The following is a 20,510-nucleotide window of genomic DNA, read 5'->3' as shown; positions in this document are numbered from 1 at the left end:
ACTAAGTGACTCAAAAAGCAATTTGTTTGTCCCCAGCGTTTGTCTTGTCAGCAGAATGCCTTTTTAAGGGAGCAAACATGCATTTATGTATCTAAATCTCACCTCTTTGACTGATTGCTGTAGTTATCCTCATAGGCATCATAACTCTCGTCATCGTATTCTTCATCGTATCCGTCATCGTAGCCCTGCAAGCAACAAAGTTGACAGTGTGAAGTTGACTTCTCTCCCCATCTCTATCCAGTCTAATTGTTTAGTGTTGATTAAAAAACAATCAATACTTCGTTCCACAGGCAAAGTTCATTATTACATGCCCATAATGGGAGAGGGAACGTGAACAACACAAATTCATGTCAAACGGAGAGTATTGATTAAGGTCTGGGGGGAACATGTCTTACTAGTGGAGCCTAATTGACATCTTCCGAGCCTTTGGCTTTGATCCAACTCAAATATAGATTTCAACTATTGATAAGCAGCTACTGAGGAAACAAGCACAAGCACAAACTGTGAGCAAGTAACGAATGTTCAATAACAATAAAATGGCTGAATGGCAAGCAGTATACAGTAAACTTCCTAAATACATAATGTATTTATGCGGGATAAGGACAACACCAACATGAGGGAGATTTTGCAGCATCAGGTATGCATGGTACAGTGTATTGTGATAATAAGGTGTCAGAATATTATTTTTTTCTTATTAAGGTCTGTAATGAAATGTCTCCCTGTAGCAAAGCTCTGTGTTGAGCCTCAGAGACTAACAGTATTTTACAGTCTGCTAATCCAGTCAGTGGCTGTGTTTACAGGTACAGAGAATTCAGTACTCAAGTAACCTGGTTTTGTATCAATGCATGTAAATGTCATAACTTGGTTAGAATCACCTGTGTAAGCTCATGCTCTGATTATGTGAAACCCGGTTAAGATCATCTCACTCGTTTCACTCTTTGTTTTTGTCATCCACACAAACCTGCACAGGGTTATAGGTACCATTCAATGTCAATAAAAACATTGCACAGATTAATAACAGGATCATTATTTTTTCCCCCCATTAGAAATAATCCACTCAAAGAGGGAGGATGTTGCTGCTGGTCGCCCCTTTTCATATTTTTTTTTTTTGCTGGCGGAGCGTTCTGCAGCGGGTCAGCACAGGTGGAATATTCTGTTCGTTGGTTTATTCATGAGAACAGGGACACTCAATCGCAGGGTACCAAAGTTTCATGTTAATAGCTTAACCTGAATAAGATCTTAGAGGATACGGCTGGTGTTTTTAAATACATTTGTTATCGTCAACAAATCCTATTAAAATAACAAAATCAACAATGCGTTTGCTCTACTCCCGTTACTTTCCCATGTACCGTTTTTAGCCGTCAACCCGGAAGTCATTGGCTCCAACTGTAAGCTAAAAACCTTGAAATACAGCTCACAAAGACATAGTTTCAATTTTAAAAATCGCTGTTACCACGAAAAGTCAGGCTGTTGTAGTTATTACCAAATCAAATTCAAATGGGAACAAATTCTTCATTACGCCGGGGACTATTTTCAGTGCTACGGAACTACTTTCCTGAGATCGCAAATGTGTTTACAGACGGCTTATTAAGTTGTTTGAGGAAAAAGTCGGCTGGCCCGGTGCATCGTGATGATGAAATATGCTGCCCAGAGCAACGGCATGGCTCTTTGACGTGTTTTTAATTGTTTTTTTAATACAGTGGAGTTCTATGGCTGCTGGGACATGGCTTCATTGGGCAGCGGCTACATGGACGAGATTTGTTAGCAAAACAAATTCATTGCAGATTTTGTTATTTTCATAGGATTTGTTGACGGTAAGAAATGCATTAAAAAACACCAGCCTTATATTATATATATTATATGTATATTTGTTGTTGGATGTGAAGTGATTTGGTGGAGTTTTAAAGGCATGCTATGCAGGATTTTACTTTTACATTTTTTTTTAATGACCACTCTATCACCACTTTGCTGGACTGGCAATCTATAAAAATACCAGTGACTGGCGAGTCTCCGCCCTTCTCCCTCCTCTGCCTCTGTTTGCTGTGTTCGGGGTTTCTAGGCGGTAACCTTTTTCTGTGTGGGGGCTGTCCCGTGCTGCATTCAAGACAACTGAGAACTGGGAAACTTCCCACTTGGAATTTCCTACTTCCCACCTCAGAGCATGGAAGTGGTTGAGGTGGGAACAATATGGACACCCGAAAGAAAGTTGCATTTGTTTGGCTGCTTTCAGAGCAGCAAAAGCTTTGGAATAGCTGTTATACATCTCTTGCAAAAGCACATGAAGAGGAACAAAAGGATATAAGGTGAGTGTTCATTTTATTTTATTTTTTAATCATCTAGCCTTATATATGTTTGATTATGCCATGCTCAAACAGAAACTTGAAAGTCTGTTTTAAGCTTAAAACACTGCTATTTTTGTCTCTTAACATTCACTATGAACACCATAATTTGGATTTACGTTTATGGACGTCACAGAGCTACATGTTGGGAAACTCGGAGCTCAGTGAAGAGTCCCAAGTTTCCGACTATAGGAATTACAAGTTGGAGGGCGGTTGAAATGGATTTTTCCTATTTGGAAGTAGGAAGTTTCCCAGTTCCCAGTGGTCTTGAACGTAGCATAACTGTTGTAGGTGTCGCTACCTCAAAACAGTGTAGCGTACACATTATGTTGGGTAACGTTCTCTGCAAGCCCATATGGCATGAGAAAGTCTCTGTTGCTGTTTCACCCCACTGATCCCTGCGGAGGCCTGGTGGTGGGAGTTTGCAGGGAGGCGGCGACAATTTGAATGAACACACAGAGGCAAAACAACATGTGGCGTGGGGGAAATCCAGCACAGTATGCCTTTAAGTGTTTATTTCTGTCACCACGATCTAATCTCATCTAATCCTTGCCAGGCCTGCTATTTCAAATCAAACTCTGCTATGATACAGAAAAGTATTCAGTTCCTTTAAGTGATGAAATACATGTTAAATCAACAAAATACAGCCTCTTCGAGCACCCATCGTCATACAGAGTCAGAGTTGTGCGCCGTTAACAAGAGGCGAACCGTCTCTGGAACATGTTGAACGCTCCTCTGAAGATGATTAATGCTAGACATGGTCTCAGTAGCACATTATTCCCTCATATCTGCTTGTAATAATAGAGTAATATCATCCTCCATTAGGTGTTGCTGGTTTTGGGATTGCTTCGTGACAGAAGCAGACACATCAGTGTGGGACATGAAGTGCAGCAACCCAAAAGAAACCACATTTAAGGCATTTTTACACACTAGACTCTCGTTCTGTTGGCTAATGCAGACTCAAACAGCTTTGATTCCTGTGTGGCTCTATTTGTGTGAACATAAATTTGACGAAATTTAAGTTAGGGATTATATCAGGGATTAAGTTGTTCAGGGGATCCAATACTATTCCCTTTCTTATAGGAGACTTTCCCCACAAAGAGAGTGTCAGAGAGCTACATATCTCACTAATTGACCATTCTGTTAGCATTCCCATATGACAAAATGCTCCACATTGCCCCATAACTGTAACGCAATCACTGGATTAAGTCAGTATTATGTATTATGAAAATAAACCTCCTTTCAAGGTTATGATAATGAATTGCAAGAATGAAGAGTACTTTATGGTATATTCTGTTAGAGGGGAATTTCACCATTAAACCTCACTAATATTTTGAGCTTACTTTGGGTGTAACAGCTAATTACCCCATATGAAAAATTCACTCATGAGCTTCATCGCTGCTAGTTGTACTGGAGAGATGGGATATTTGATTGTTAATCAGAAGGTATTAATAAAGTTATCACCGTTACTGTGTTTCCTAACAGAGTCATATATTTGGTTGTAATACTTTGTTTTGATTTGAATTCTATTGTTTTAGTCATATAAAATGACTTAGTATCTAAACACATACCTTTCCAACAGACTCCCTGATTGCAGTTTTGAGTCATGCTTATTTTTAATTTTCATCTTTTTTATTGAGCGTCAGTTAACATGAAAAAGATGTGTGTGGGTATTTCCCTGTGACATCACTCATATCTGAAACTCAAAATAATATTAGTAGTAGTAGTATTTTTTTTTCCTCTTTAAGTGAAGGTTTTAAATTATGGTCATAGTATTTAAGCTGTCAGTGCTGTCAGCTAGAACCAGTCGGCTGCAGTGTCACTCTTTTGTTTTGAGTATAGTTCTATGTAAATAGTGCATGGATACACTTAAAGTGTAAAAGTGATCAGGTGCCTTTTTTATATGAGCATCCCTTATGAAATGGTTCTTACTCACAGATCAAACAATCTGGATATGTATAAAATTATTTTTAAATTCAAAGTGTGAATATTAAGAAGCCTTTGTACTATGCAAAGCCAGCGGTGTCGCTATCACATCGCTAAAAATACTGTAATATTTACCATACCGGATTTTACAAGGTACTGTGTATAAATAGTCTGCGCCCCCAGTTAATGAGGCTTGATTCTTATAGTTTGACACTCATCTGTAAAAACAATTAACACTGGTGCTTTTGAACAAGGCCGAGGAAATAAATCAAGTGTTAACACAAGGGTGGAGAGTCCTAGCTCAGTGTAATTAGGACAGCAAGAACCTAAAGGCCCTTAGCACTGTGCTTCATTATCAATTGACAACCTGTACGTCCCCTGACAGTGACTGATCTTCATAGGGACCGGCCTCTGAATACCTATCCTCACAACAGAATGGGAGGAAAATTAGATTTGCAGTCCTTTGTCTTAGTCTTTGTCTTTGTTTTCACCCTCTTCAGCAGCTGAATAGCCTTTTTCTGCTGTTACAAATTTAATCAACATGCATTTGTTGTTGTAGGTTATGTTCTTAAATTGTCCATATGGTACAACTTACTGAATATTTGAATATTCACTTGGATAAAATTTGTTTCACGGTTATAAAAACCAAAATCAGATCAAATGTGTTGGGATTGAATCCTAATTGCTTTCAAGAGTGTAATCAATATGTAATGTAATCAAACAATATAAAGTTTGTCATGTTGGCTAAAGGGAGGCAGAAGAACAAAATGAACAGAAACCTGGTTCCAATAAATGAGATTAGTATTCCTCAGTGTTCTGGTGTTATCTGCACCAAATGAGGCTGTACTACTGGGCTTGTAGTTAAGCATTAGATGTAACTGCATCTGTCTGCTTTCTTACTGTTTCCACACAGGCGGTCTGAAGTCCCTTGTGATACAATGAGGCTATTATGCATTCCAGCCGAGTCCTCCTTCTATTAAACAATCTACTTGAAGTGTGTGTCATACATCTGTTTTAATAAACAGGAGAGTTCTGCATGGAGAATTTCCATAATTAATCTAACAAATGTGAACTCAGCAGTGTATCTGAACCTATTGTTATGAAGCAATTACTGCAGATGTGCATGCCGTCCTTAAAGGTGGCCTGAGAAACTGTGCTCCCGCTCATGAAATGTACAGAACTTTTAGAATCTCACGCATCTTTTATGTCCATGAAATAGATGAGACGGGGGGAATTTTCTCCATTTCAAAAGGGTGTCCTTTTGCTTTTTCCACTGTAGATAGATTAGACTTTTTTTTCTTCAAAGCCTCCCAAAGCTCTGTGTTTAATCACATTATGGCATTCCCCGCACAGCCTCCGTATGGTTGCAGGGCTCAGGTTTAAAACCAAGCAATGCATTTCATTTTTATGCTAGCAATTTGTACAATTCATGGTGTGCTGTCAGGGACAGAGTTTCTATATCATTCTCAGTTTCCAAACTTTTATCATCCGCTTTGGCTGTTAATAAAAAAAAGATAAGATTTGATCTTGGCCAAAATATCACAGACGTTAAGCTGTAGGCCAGGGTCCCAGTCTATATAAGAAGTCATCAATCAGCCTTTAAACTCCCTCTGCTTTCCCTTTACAATTTTCTGATGGAAGAACTTAAACTGAAATATCTTGTTTCTCATCTTTCTAGGGGATTAGTAACATTCTTTCATTCATTCATTCAAGCTTCTTTAGATTATCTAAAGTTACAAAATCATCGTTATCATAATTATAAATCATAAAGAGCAGACTGAAATATGGCCTTTCTTCTGCTGCTGTCAGACCTTCAAGTAAGCAGAGCGTACTGAGGCTTCACAAGGAATATGCCAGCAATATGCACACAACTCAAAATATTGTCAAACAACCTTACACAGTGCCATACATATGCCAACTCTGCTTTATGTGGGAAAACAAGGCTGATTACTCCGATATGAATGAGCTTTTCTACACAAAATTTATTTTTTATAAATGCGTCAAAACATACATAGTTTGAAGAGCGGTGCAGTGGACCAATACTGGTACTAGAACTATATTGCATGGCAGAAGAATAACATTTAATTATTTATGTGATTTAATCATTATTAATTTTAAACAAAAGATTTATTGACTTTAGAGCAGCTAAGGCGGTTTTACGCGTGACACGTAGCTGAGAGGCTGATTGCTGTATGGAGTAAACAGGCCTCTTCTGACTGGATTACAGCTCTTGCTTTCGCAGGCATTTTCACATTATGGTCCAGATGTGAGATTCATTCTGCAACTTGATGTGGATGGATGATTGATTGCTCAATTTCTTGATGTAATAAATATGACAAACTAGATGGCACTCAGCAGAGCGCATACCTCCACCAACGCTATGCAATTGTCAAGATATCAGTTCCGCATGTCAGATTTTCACCAAAAGTTAATAATTTCTTCCATGCCACATTACCAACTTGTTTCACATTAGGAGATGCACACATTTTCATGACTGGACCTGAAATGGGACATGAGATCTGCCCGTTCAAATTCTAGCCACTTTTTAGCATTTTAGCTGATTATCACAACACCACATGGCCAATCAGCTCTATATCTGTTCAGTGGCCATTACAGCTGCCCTTGAACCACTGGACCAAGTTTTGGAAAGATTAGCAGGGCGGTTATGTCTAAACTGGAAATGAGCGCTCCAGTGCCCCCATGTTGTTTGATTGGACCAATAATGGAGGGTTTGCCTCTTGTCTGCAGAAAGGCACACAAAGTGAGATGGTGTTACGTGAATCTGTTCGGAAGTTATTTTCAAAAAATAAGAACAGCTTTGTTTTCAGCTTGACCACCATGTATTTTTGAGTTTTCCAGTGTGTTTTGAAAGGGTTTCTAAGACCCCGGGTGGTAGAATGTTCTCAACCCTTAAAGGAGAATGGGATACTTCACCTTTAAGGGCCACACAGAGTGTTTTGGGCAACTGGCCCATTGGTCATCTTACCGTTTATGTGATGACAGCATTGGCAGAAAAAAACAATACCAACAGGTCTTTCTTCTTACATTAGACAATGCTAGTTGCCTATTCATAATGTACTGTATGCTATGTGCACAGGACAAAAATATCTCACAAGACATGATTTTGGAGGCACTCCTATCATATACATATCACATGTAAAACATAATTAACCAAGAGCCAATTTCCCAAAAAGTCAGTGTAGTCCTTTAAGTTAAAACTTGAAAATCACCAAGATTGGAGTTACAAGGTTTACACATGACAACAGCAAAATATTTGAAGAATCTGTTACAAAATCGTGTCTATCAGCCCAGAGAGTAGAGGGGCTAAACCAGCACACTGACACTAACCTGCACTTGTACAAACATGTAGTTCAATCCATGGCAGTGATACGTAACCTTATGCAGTGTGAACAGCCCCCATGGTGAGATACTGCATGCACTGCAATCCACTGCAGTTTTGAATCAATGCTATCCTTTTTACAGTAATGGTCACTGTCACTGTATTAGCTTTATGAGACTGACAACATGACAGACTCCATTAATCACTACAGTCTCTGGAGAAATGCCTGTTATGTGATGAGCCTGCTCCACGGCATAAACACAGGAGCTGTTTGTGGGCGAAGTACACCCCAAATTGAGGAGAAAACAATAGCACGTCATTCACTCACCATGCACAATGAATGGGCTGCATGCACAACTACATGCGTATGTGCTGTCCATGAATAGGTAGTGGGTGGCAGAAAATTAGTCACCGTCAGTGTTTGTCAATGTAATAAAACAACCCATATCTAAAAATAATAATAGGTATTACAGTATAATTGGAACGGTAACTGCACTTCCTAAAAAATATTAAAAGAAAAAATAATAGAGAAAACCTACAGGCATCTGGATAAATATCAGTTACCAGTATGTAGGCGGAAATAATAAGGATAATTTAATTTGAGGAGATTTTATTTCACTCATAGACTAAAAATAGCCTCGTTTTTTTGTTCTGGCAAACATAATACCCTTTTCTCTCAATCTTAGATTCCAATTAGACCTATTCAATATTGTCAGTGCAAAATCTGGTAAAGCCCAAATAGAGTATTGATGAAAATAATCAAAGGCAATTAATTGTAGGCCTTCAGTGGGTTTCATTTTTTCAAAACCTAAACCTAAAGTTTGTTTTCCACCAGATTATGTGTTGCCCATAGTTTCAGTGGATGAAGGACAAGTGGGGTATTGCATCATCCTGTACACCTCAATGGTAAAAAAAAATAACTTGAGCTGTTGTATACAGAGTCCTGCTGCTACGCTCTGGGAGGAACACTCTCAAAGAAAATTGAGCGCTGGTGTAAAGGATACAGCAAGGTGAGATTTATAGGGGAAAGATAAAGAGAAAATGTTCTATTCATAAATTATAAAGAAAACAATGACATATGACCACCAACCTCCTCTCTCTTTTCATATGGTCACAGTATGCTTTCCATTGAAGTTTTGAATCGATACCATTAGGTGGAGATTAGGTCCAATTATGGACATTCTCACAGTATCACTTTTATGAGACAGACTGACAACTAGACAGAGTCCATCAATCAAAACAGTCTCTGGAGAAATCCCTGTTATATGATAGGCATGCACATTATATATCTTCCCAAAGACAAACACAGGATGTAGAAACAGATATGCGTTCAGTACTGCTGATGTATGACTGTGTTGCGCCGGACTGAAAGAACAACAAGAAGAAAAACTGCAGCATCTGGTACACTTGAGAAAAGCCCGGACCCTTGTATGGAGAGGTCTTGCTACATTCTGGCCTCCCCTCAAAAGAAAATTGAGTAATGTAGTCGAACAAAAAAAAAATAGCAAAGTGAGATTTGCGGGAAGAAAATGTTCAGGACAAACTCATCATTCCATAATCCCCTAGTCTCTGCGCTCCCACCTTCCTTTCCAACCTCCAATTACAAAGAGAAAAAATGGCAAGCTTTTTCACTCCTCAGAAATACACAGGCTCTACATCAGAACTCAATTTGGTTTGGTAATGAGACTGTGCTTGTGCATTTCCCCATGCAGACAGGCCAATCTGCAATTGCCAGCACACACGGGGGCTTTGCTTAGCAGGAAAGCTCTGAGGAAATAGACTGGTGAAAGTGTTGCCTTTTTTCATTTGGGCAAAACTTGGAGCTCACCTTGTGCGGCCCTCTCAACGTGACCTTGAGAATTCCCAAGATCTGAGAACACCCATATTTTTAACTGCAACCTTGAATATTTTCTTAATATGAATCCCTGATATATTTGTATGTTGAGTGTCTTAAACAACAATTTTAATGGCCATTGGTTGTGGTGGTACCCACTCCATCAAATGGAATATCCTTATTTACAGAGTAGTGGTGCAGATATTTATGATACATAATGTCATGGGTTTGTGACTCCAATTTTGGTAATTTTCGTGCTATAACTTTAATTGGAGGATTACATGGTCTTCTATGGGTTGAGAAAATTCTACAGCCCCTTGGCCTTATGAAAGCTTTTCAAAACCCACTGGATAAACTCAAAAATACATGGTGGTGAATCTTAAAGTAAGGCTGTATTTCTCAGTTCCTGAAAGGTTGACATTTGGGAGATACAAGTTTTTCACTCGACGACACATTACTGTTGATTTTTATCTAAAGGTGAACACAACAATTCTATGTGACACTAAAATCCCCTTGAGTATGATCATTGCCTACAGCACATTTCACAGTTTGTAGCCCTTTATGCCTTGGCACTATTGTTTTATTCTATTAACCTTTTGGTATATGACTGTGGCCAGTGTGCATTTCTTTAACAGACTTTTATTTATATGTGGATTTTAATATTTTCCTGCTTGCCCTAATTTCCCAAACATACTGCTGTATGCTCTACCGGAGTCTATGTAAAGCCAGATTCATCCAGATGAGATGAAAGAGGATTAACTGAACTCCGATAAACACAGTTCAAGTAGAATTGCTATCCTGTTTTTCCACTATGTGCAAAGAGGATTGGACTCACATAGTCGTCGTATGATTCATGTGTGAGTGGTAACAGCGGGGGCCTGTATCCTGGCTTCCCTGCTGCACCCCTGGCTCGCGGAGCTGGTACCTCCCTCGATAAAGGAGTCGTGGGAAGGGTGCTGTGTGTTCCCGCTGTCGCCCGAGAAGCTGCTGCTGCACCCCTTCCTATACCTCCGTGGCCCCTGGTGAAGCAAACAAACGGACAGACGTTGCATTAATTTCCCTTGATTTCTCGTGCTTCACAACATTTATATATGAGCCGTATTGGTTTCAATCCAGTAGCGGGACAAAACGGCGACAAATCTGTTAAATCCTTTTCTTATCACTGCACATATGGAGACGGCCTCAGTTGGTGGTTGTCATACTGTATCTTTGGGTGTTTACAAGTACAAGATAAGCATAACCTCTGCTGGCTGGCACTGAGGTAGATCATGTAATGATCAGAGGGCTGAAAAGTGTCACTATGTGTCTTTCTCTCTTCCGCAAAAGTGCCTTTGGGATGTTATTATTATGGTTATTTCAATAACGTGATGGAGCGGTGCAATGCCTGCATTTGTACAAAATCAAATCTCCATCTGCCGGAATCTGCTGAATATATTCAGGTTGTAACCTTGCCTGTGGTAAGGCGGGTATAATTTTCCAAGAGAAAAAAAACAGTTATCTGACTGTGTGCACTTGCAGCACATACAGATCACTTGCTACAGCATGCACAGATCAAAGGCCAAAGGACTTGAGCGCCGGTGTCTGTGCAGAGATGAGGAACTTGGGAATGGATCGTTTCTTGTTTGGAGGAGTGACTGCCCAGGAACCAGGACTAAAAGAACACCGCAGGGATTGCAGGGTGGATTTAGCACCGCAAAGCTGTCTATTGTTTGAGAACTTACAAATATTTTAACAGTGACAAGATGTAGGTGGGCTAAAATACTCTGTCTTCTTCTGGCAGATCCTTCACTAGGTAGCAGTCCATTGTGATCCAAAAATACAGACACTCAAAGGAGAATTACTGCTGCATATTTTTCATGGAGATTTACAATAATCGCTTATCGGTGTAGCATAAGGAGAAAATCTAGGTAGGGAAGTGGTGGTGACTTTAAATTGGCAGCATCACATGCTACTGCTGTATTTAGCTCAACCACCTGAAATAGGGCAAGCTGCCATAGTATACTGTACTTGCTTAATCATGAGGGACTGCCATGCTTAATACATGGCTCAGGTAGATTACAGGTAGTTTGCTCTAAAAATGGACTTACAAGCAGAATGAAACAGGCCAGCCTTCCACACAAACAGCTGCATGCATGGCTCAACCAATCAAATATTATGCAACATTAGCAGTAGAAACACATCCTAAAATTCTCCTGAGATGTATTCAATTCAATTCAATTTTTATCATTATTATTTTTATTTGAAATTAACACCACTGCACATTGTTTTTTAGCATATCTGTTCAAGTCAGATCAAATTGAGTAATTTTGTAAATGTAATACAAAAATACCCCCCAGTTGCATTGTATAGCAGAAAGTCAGGGGGTTGTGTACTTTTTTGGCCGACTGTACGGCTGAACTAAGTTTTCTCCATTTTGCGAAATGTATACACTGAGATATTGTTGTTAGGGAAAAGGCATGTGCAGCAGAAAAAACAGATCTTAACCTGGGGGAGGAAGTTTCCAATTATCTACGAATACAGTGAAACACCTTTTTCTAGTTTTTTTAAATTTTATTTATTTGTGAGTGAATGTCAGCTTTCAAAACCGAAAGTGTTCCAAGGCCAAATATGAAGGTTACTACATTTTACTATCTCAATAAATCTTAACTTTCAGGGAAAAAAAACAACATAACTTTAAGAGCTTTTCAGCCCCAAGAAGCCTCTTTTTCACAAAGGATTCTTGTATTCAGACAAATATTCACAAATTAACATTCCTTTCAGAGCCCTTGTATTGTAATTAGCACTGCACCTTGTGGATACTGTGGAAGCTGGTCGTAAGCCCCGTCCTGCGCTCCTCCCTCTGCTAGACTCATCAGACCCGTTCAAGAAGGAAAGCTCTCTCAGTTGCTCCTGTCTGATCTCGTCATTGTAATCCTGTGGGAGCAAAATACAACACGTCTCATGTGAAAAACAAGAACATTTGTCTTCCAACTACAACAGATGCTCGCAACAGCAGCAAATGTCATCAAATTGAAAACGTCTTGACGCACACAGGAAACACATGGCTTTGCTGAAAGTTGAATATTCATTGAAGAATGCTATCTTTAGGTTACGGTTTGGAAAAATATGGCAGATGAGAGATTACTAATACAGGAAAAGGAAAATAAAATAAATATTCCTCTAAAGAGTTCTACATTCATGTTAGCGATAATTTTGTAAGATTGGGAGTCATGTTTTTCAAAAAGTGGTTAACTCATTTTGGAACAAACCTATTTTCCTGTTAGTTTGCAGACAGCTTACAAAACTAGGGTGCACAGTTTTTGAGATGCCTTCCAATGAATTGCCTTAAGATCAGGCTGGAGGACCAAAGGATGTCAAACCAGCAAAATCAATATAATATTTCAAATTCATTTCACAAACTTGTAAGTTAAGAAGTAGTCGGAAGTGAATCGTAAATTAAATCAACAGGCCCTTCCTCATAGGAAGGGCCTGTTGTTGAAGGCCCTTTGTTGAAATTGACATTTTCAACAACTTTTTGTGGCATGCCATTATCTTGTGATGCTGAACCATTTTTCTCCTCCAGTTATCAAACATGACACAGATCATTACATAGCAGATAACTGAGCGGATAAAGCAGTGTTCATTATCTTGTCAATACTGACAGATAAACAGGCTTATTTCCCAGAACCACTTAAGGCAAGCCTACAAGATTGGGTACCTGAGGCTACACGTGTATAATGACATCAAAGCAATGGGAAACACTGGAGACGGCAACCTTGGATATCACTGTTACCTTGGCTGTCAATGTCTTTGACAACCAAGTTTTGTCTGTGTGACTGTATGAATGTGAACCTGGGTTTTGCTGAGAGAGAGCATGCATGTTCAGCAAACCTTCCCTGGATAAATAATGGTTAAAAAAGGAACTTTGGTCAGCTGAAAATAAAAATAGAAATATTTGATTCCCTCAAGTCCTAAATGGTGAAAGCATTTGATGAATTAAAACTACACCAAATGTCTCACATCCCCATTCCAATAGAGAGGCAGTGCTACCATTGGTATTTCCACCAAGTTGCTACGCTCAAAGTTCAAATTATTTCAACTTTGACCCAGTTTGACTGACTTGTCAAAGCGCTTGTGTGTGTGTGAGTTTCCAGAAATGTACAATACAACATTAATTAGAGCTGAAAATAAATTCTCAAGAGTCTACATCAATATTTTCCGTTAAGACATTTCATAGTCCTTGCAACCATGCAATATATGATATCTTTGTGTGAGCATTAATCTCAACCAGCAAATTTGTTGTACATTGATTCATGAGACATGATCCTGTCCACTGTGCATTGATAAGCAAAGGACAAGATAACATTAATGGTTGTGCAAGCATTGTGCAGGTTGGATGAAGGCTCGCTTTTGCAAAATTACTAAAGGTATAAAATACTGAGGTGAAGAGATGATTCCATGTCACCTAAACTGTTTTAATATATCGTCTGTTTTCCCGCTACTTCCTACTACTGCCTTTCCATGATGTTGTATTGATAAGCCGATCTATGCCTGACTTAGTGGTGAGTGCAGCACAGAACGCACATCATGTGGGCGCCCGTACAGCGCCGTGAAATAGTATTTACCCCCATCTGACTTTCTACATTTCTGCATAGTTTTTACACTGAATGCTATCAGATCTTCAACGAAAATGAAAAAAGAAACCTATGCGAACACCAAGTAATTCTTCCCTTAGACTCATTAGCAGGTTACATATTTATTGATCAGTCTCTCACAGAGCTGTAGAAGAGTTCTGGCTCACTCTCCAATGCAGAACTCCTCAACTCAGTGACTTTTGTGGGTTTCTGAGCATGAACCGCTCATTTCAGATCCTGCCACAACATCTCAATCTGAAAGTTTAGGTCTGGACATTGACTAGATGATTCCAAATTAAAAATTTCTTGATCTTCAACCATTCTTATGTAGGCTTGTGTGTTTCAGATCAATGTCTTGCTACACGACCATGTACGCAATTGATATTCTCTGATACAGGGAAGAATTCATGGTTCCGTCAGAGATGGCCAGGCCCCGATGCAGCAAAGCATCCACAAACCATGACCAAACCACCACCATGTTTGACCATGTATCAGGTTCTTACTGTGTAATGCAGAGTTTGGTTTTTGCCAGACATAATAGGGCTCTTGTCAGCCAAAATAGTCCACTTTTGGCTCATCTATCCATAGCATATTGTTCCAAAAGTCCTGAGGATCATCCAGGTGTATTTTGGAAACTTGAGATGAGCATTCAATATAAACACACCTCCACCCACAAAAAGATCTGAATTCAATGTGAAAAATTTGTAAAAAATGCAGAAAACCAAACCGAGGGAGGTCACTCGTTTACAGCGTTGTATTTAATATGTAATACAGGGACCATATGGTGAACTCATTTAGAGACGAAAATCTTTTAACACCCACGTTCCAGGGAGAAAATCCCTCTGCTACATTTCTAGACATTTTCAAGACATTGCACAGATGTACTTCCCTTGTTTCAAAATAAACAAGTAAGGCCTTAAGCAATCTCTTGGTTTGAAGGACACTGGCAGAGCTTTTAATTGGGAAGCTGGGAGCTTATCCAAAGAACAACAAATCTGCAAGAGCTTGTAAAAGTTGACTGTTGACAGAGGCATTAATAAGAGTATACAGAGAAAAACCCATTCTGAGGCTGCTGAGGTCAGGCCATTCGCTAACTGAGATTAATTCTGATCATGCATGACCTTGCCAATACACTGTCCTTCAAACTGCTAAAGTTATTTTTCAGTGTTTACCATATGTAGATCATTTCTGTGTTTTTGTCTAGTCAAACTGACTGGACTTGATCTCTAATTGAAAGAAATGCAGCCTGTTCCGCCTTGGGGCATCAAGTGAAATGATTTCACTGCCCAAATAAATGGTATAATTCCTCCAAATGAAACAATACATTGGAGAATAAACACACAAAAAAGCAAATCAATTGCAGCGTTTGCATCGATCTCATGGCCATGTGCCTGTTGAGATTATTAACGTGGTGTAAAGGGCTGAGTGGTGTATAAGTTTTTTATGTTCCCATCTGTTGGCTCTATCTGGTGCCTTTTGGAAGCACTACAGGCAGCTCCAACCGGAGGCCACACACACACCTGGGGCCAGGCGTATGAACAATGCATATGTACAAAAAGTCACACGCCACTTTCCACGCTTACATTTTAATTTATAATAAGTACAGATCCTGTACAGGCCCACGGCGCGTGTGTCGAATTCCACCCGCTGCGGCCACACTGATCCGTCGGTAAACGGACAGAATTATTAACGGATAGATTTCTGTCCGTTGGGCTGTTGTGGAACGTCAACATGGTGGAGAGGCAGAAATACAGCAGCCTAGCTTCGCTCATAACGGTGCTACTTCATAGAAACAAGTTGAATTCACTTGAACACATTGTACTCACATTGGGTTGAAAATAGGAAAGAATGTTTAGTTTCTTCTCCACATTTTCACAACAACCTGTCTGCTCTGCCGCTCAGATTAAACTGTTTGTGCTTGTCATTTGATTGTGCGCTTGTTTAAAGTCGCCCGGCATCCCGGTTGAGTGGAGTTTCCCGTTTTTAAGCACTGTGATTGGCCCAAAGGTCCAAACACCGCCCAGCCGGAAAACTTTGGTCATAAAACGAACCGAGCCAGTAGTTTAAGCTCCTAAAACAGGTACGACCACCGGTACTGCTCTGTATTTATTTTTTCAGAACCGGAACGGTACCGGTGCGTTCAGGCCCATTCCTCTGTCAAGAGACTCTGTGCCATCAGAGACGCCCTCTAGAGGCCATCTCACGAGACGACACCTCACTAAAGTGTTACCTGACTGACTGACTGACTGACTGACTGACTGACTGCCTGACCTGAATCTGCCGCGTGATGCCCTCGGCTGCGCCGTGGGAAAAATCAGAGCGAGAAAGTGTGCATCTGGACTGACACTTCACACCATGCCTAAGCAGACTTTGAGAGGGAGTCAACTGAGTGTGTGATATGGTGACAACTAACAACAAAGAAAGAAAATGTGAAAAAAATCAAATGAAATGTAAAAAAAACCACGCAATGGTTTATTTTTCCACTACATGATTTCATATATTTCATGGTCATTTATAGTTTAACAAAGTTTCATGATAACATTTAAAGCTTTGTGCATGTTTGTTTATAATCCTCTCTGAAACAGCAGAAAAAATAATTCGGTGTAGCTGTCCTAAACTAAACAAATATTCCTTCATTTTCTTTACCCGCTTATCAATCAATAATTATTAGATGGCTATTAATACATAAGGGTGCATAATGAACAGTGCAAATGCAAGACTTTGGCGAAAACGTGTGTTCTGAGATTGTACAGATTTTCTTGCGCATGATGATGTCTGGTGAATGAGCTGCTTTCAATTTCAAAAGCTATGGAAATTTGTGTTGAATTGTGTCCAGCGAGTCCATCTTTGGGCAGTGGTGGCCTAAAGGTTAGAGAAGCGAGCTTGTGACCGGAAGGTCATCGGTTCAATCCCCCGGACCGGCAGGATAAATCTGGGTGGGGAAGTGAAAAGCAGCGCTTGCCCCTCTCTCATTACCACCACTGAGGTGCCCTTGAGCAAGGCCCTTAACCCCAACCGCTCCAGTGGAGCTGCTCAGTGGCCAGCAGATCAGACTGTGGTTGTACTGGTCAGCTTCCAGGTGTGAATGTGATCAGGGCGTTCCTGAAAAAGAGAGCATTGCTCTCAGTGAAACTCCCCCTGAATAAATAAAGGTGAAAAAAAAAAAAAATCTACATCTTCATGTCCTCACAGCCCTCTCATCTCTGGTGACTGGGACGTTTCAGACAGAGCTCACAGATAGGTCGGGAATATCCCGGTCCTCCCCGAGTCATGTCATGCCCATGGTGCTGGATGGGTATAATTTGTTTAAGTGCAAGATACATCAAGTTCCCTTACACAGCGGGTGAACAGGCCAACATCAAAATACCATTTGGGAAACCGGACAGCACTGCAAATTAGTGCTGACCGGTTTCCCAGATGTCACTGCTACAATCTACTGCACTCATACTGCAATAAGGGCACCTTGAGAGGATGAATTTGTTTGTTAATTGAGAACATTTTCACTCTGTCAATGTCCAAATAATCTATGATGCACAAATTCTTTTGACAAATGTAGTCGCCAAATGGCTTGGATCAAGCCACGATTCATTCATACTATTTCAAAGCAGTGTGAGGAGGAGACTTCAAGCTGGATCAGTGCATGATGAATGGCTTCTTGGTAGGATGTGGTTTGCAATATGACCTTGGGTAAGTGTAGATTTTCTTTTGTGCATCATCTAAAACATTTGAAATGTAGCAATTTACACCCCTTGGTGCCAATGGTTATCCACTGAAGCCTTGGCTGCTAAACCCCTTTGTAAGTCCCCACGGCGCACAGCAGATGTACTACAGCGTGGTTCATGGTTGCAGGCACTCTGTGGTACAGCACAGCGTTGGTCTGCTTCAGGGGAGATGGCTGTGTCTAAAGGCAACGGGTGGCAGACTATTGTAGCAGCCAGAGAAGGTCTGCAAAATCATCAGAGCGTGTGCTGTCCTGTATAACATGGCATTGAGAAATGTTCCTTTCCCCCCTAAGCACATCAGGCCCGTTGACCCTTATGAACCTGTGGCCCAAAAGCAGCCAGCTGCAGCAGTAGCCTCGATGTGATGTATCGCATCTAAAGAGCATGGTAGGAGAATAGAGTGGGCCACTTCATACTTCATTAGAAAAAGATAATAAATGATTTATTCTTTGACATGACAAGTTCTTTTAAAGTTGAACTTATTTCACTCAGCACAACTTGTAACTCCCTCAGTTCCATTGCGATTGATAATGGATTGTATTATGTCTTTTTACATCTCCAGCACTGCATCTCTGAGAACACGTACACATGGCAGTGGTGCAGACGAATGCACACAGGCACTCGCCTCTCCAACGGCACACCGATCTTTACAGTGATCCTGGTCAGGAGCCCCTGCTTCTTCATTGGGATCACTCAAATCTGTTGACTAAATTGTGCTGAAATTGAACAATGAGCACCAATAGGCCTGGGTCATTTTTATAGCAAACTAACATATGATATTATGTATTTTTTACTTCACTCTTTCACTCTTGATATTTTATAGGAAATTCCTAGCACATACTTTGTTCAAGTGTCTCTGTCACCCTCTTCATGTGGCACAATGCCACCCACTGCAGTTTGGCCCAGGATGAAGGCCACATGCTCATCCAGTGGAGAGAGCGCGGGGATCGCCTCTCCTCCTCTAGTAGCTCTCCCACTCTTCTTATATACGTAACGTGCTTTTTAGCTTCCCATTTAAAATGAGACCATTTTTTTCTCACCTCTTCTAGGGTTTGTAGCTCTGAGCTGACAGCGTTGACAGCATTGCTGTAGTCCGTTTTTACCATTCAACATACTTGGACTCATGGGTGATGCTGGAGCTAAGGCCTCCAAATCTTCTTGGTGGTCTGTTCGTTCCATTTCTGCTCAGGACTGAATGAAATGCCCAAGATACTTATATGCAAAACACCCTAATTACGAGTGTAAAATCCACTTATGGCTAACTGTGGGAGCTCCGGTCACACATCACGTCTCTTGAGCGGGGAGCAGGTTTTGTTATAGGGGTATAGGGTAAGATAGGGGGTAAAGGGGCAAGATAATTCTTTTCATTGATTCGTGTGGGTGATGCCAAACTTAAAACGATAGGCTAATTTTGGTAGAGGATGGAGCAAATTCAAAGCACAGTTTGTCCAGGATGAGCGAGAGGAGAGGAGCATATAGGTGAGAGGAAGGAGCAGCTGAGCGGAACGCTGCACAATGTTGGAAGTGATGAGGAAAAGTCCAAGTCGCTCAACTCCGCTCATATGCTCCGCTACATCCACAGATTTTCAGTCTTGAATCTACGCAGAGTTTTATACATGTGGCCCCTGGAGTCAGTTGACCTTGTTAGCTGGAGGTCAAGAGACAAAGGCTGGCTGCCCTCAGTATATAGCAGGGAGCATTACCATAATGGAAAAATACTCCATTAAAAGTAAAAGTCCTGCACTCAAAATTTTACTTAGGTAAATGTATAGAAGTATTAGCAGTAAAATGTACTCATTCTGAAGAATGTTGTTAAATTATTGATGCATTAACCCGTAAGAAGTATTTTAATGTTGTAGGTGGTCTATGTGGCGCTAGGTCTAACTACTCCATATGCTGTTGTGTAGTTTAAACTCTAACAATGCATCATATTTAATGAGCTTATCAAATGTTTTGCATGTAAAACATTATTCTGCAAAGTAACCACTAACTACAGCTGTCAGATAAATGTAGTGGAGCAAAAAGTACAATATTTCCCTCTGAAATGTAAGGGAGTAAAAGTCTCACAAAATGGAAATACTCAAGTAAAGTGCCAGTACCTCAAAATTGTACTTGAGCAAATGTACTTAGTTACTTTCCACCTCTGAACTACACCTAACTTTTCAAAAGAATGTATCAAACACAATCGCGGCACCTGTGTGCACACTAATTAGAAAATGAGGCAGCACTTCTATGAGAATAATTTATAATACCACATCTTTTTTCAAGGTACTGCAATGGAGCGAGAGCTGAGAATTTACCAGACACATTTATTTATAGTCTTGGTGAGAAGAGGTATAGACTAATAATGAAACACAAAAAGAATACATAAAAGCCTGGCTGATCTGAGAAGGGCAAAAGCGAGCTGACCCCTATATCATTAGGACAGGATGGGGTGGAGAACGCAGTGCAAAGCACAGAAGAGCACAAATGAGGCACTGAGGCAAATTAGCATTTTTAAGAAAATACACTTGTCCAGTGTCGATTTAGACCAACAATCCACTGACCACTATTGGATTATTAAAAATGTACATCTAGGTGAAAGTATGCATCACACAACTTGTCTTAAAAGCATGAGCATGTTAATACTTTGGAGCTTAGACACGTACCACACTCATGGTATTCACAGGGGCCAGTTTATATGGGAAATCTCACTGTGCATGCAAATGAATTGCTCCTACAGACAGTGAGTCATGT

General features: G+C 40.3%; 1 protein-coding gene across 1 annotated transcript in view; it reads right to left on the bottom strand.

Moving 5' to 3' along the window:
- The window catches only part of khdrbs2 (KH domain containing, RNA binding, signal transduction associated 2), a 58,218-nt gene that overhangs the window by 2,215 nt on the left and 35,493 nt on the right, over positions 1–20,510 (bottom strand). The window contains exons 5-7 of the mRNA XM_071913650.1: positions 12,228–12,352; positions 10,275–10,458; positions 103–185 (exon numbers count right to left, since the gene is read on the bottom strand). Coding sequence (XP_071769751.1) covers positions 103–185; positions 10,275–10,458; positions 12,228–12,352 — 392 coding nt within the window. The remainder of the gene's footprint in view (positions 1–102; positions 186–10,274; positions 10,459–12,227; positions 12,353–20,510) is intronic.

The sequence above is a fragment of the Centroberyx gerrardi genome, chromosome 15, assembly GCF_048128805.1.
Source record: "Centroberyx gerrardi isolate f3 chromosome 15, fCenGer3.hap1.cur.20231027, whole genome shotgun sequence".
NCBI classification, from domain to species: Eukaryota; Metazoa; Chordata; class Actinopteri; order Beryciformes; family Berycidae; genus Centroberyx; species Centroberyx gerrardi.
Note: the sequence above shows the minus strand (reverse complement) of the source record. Positions and strands in the feature narration are given on the sequence as shown.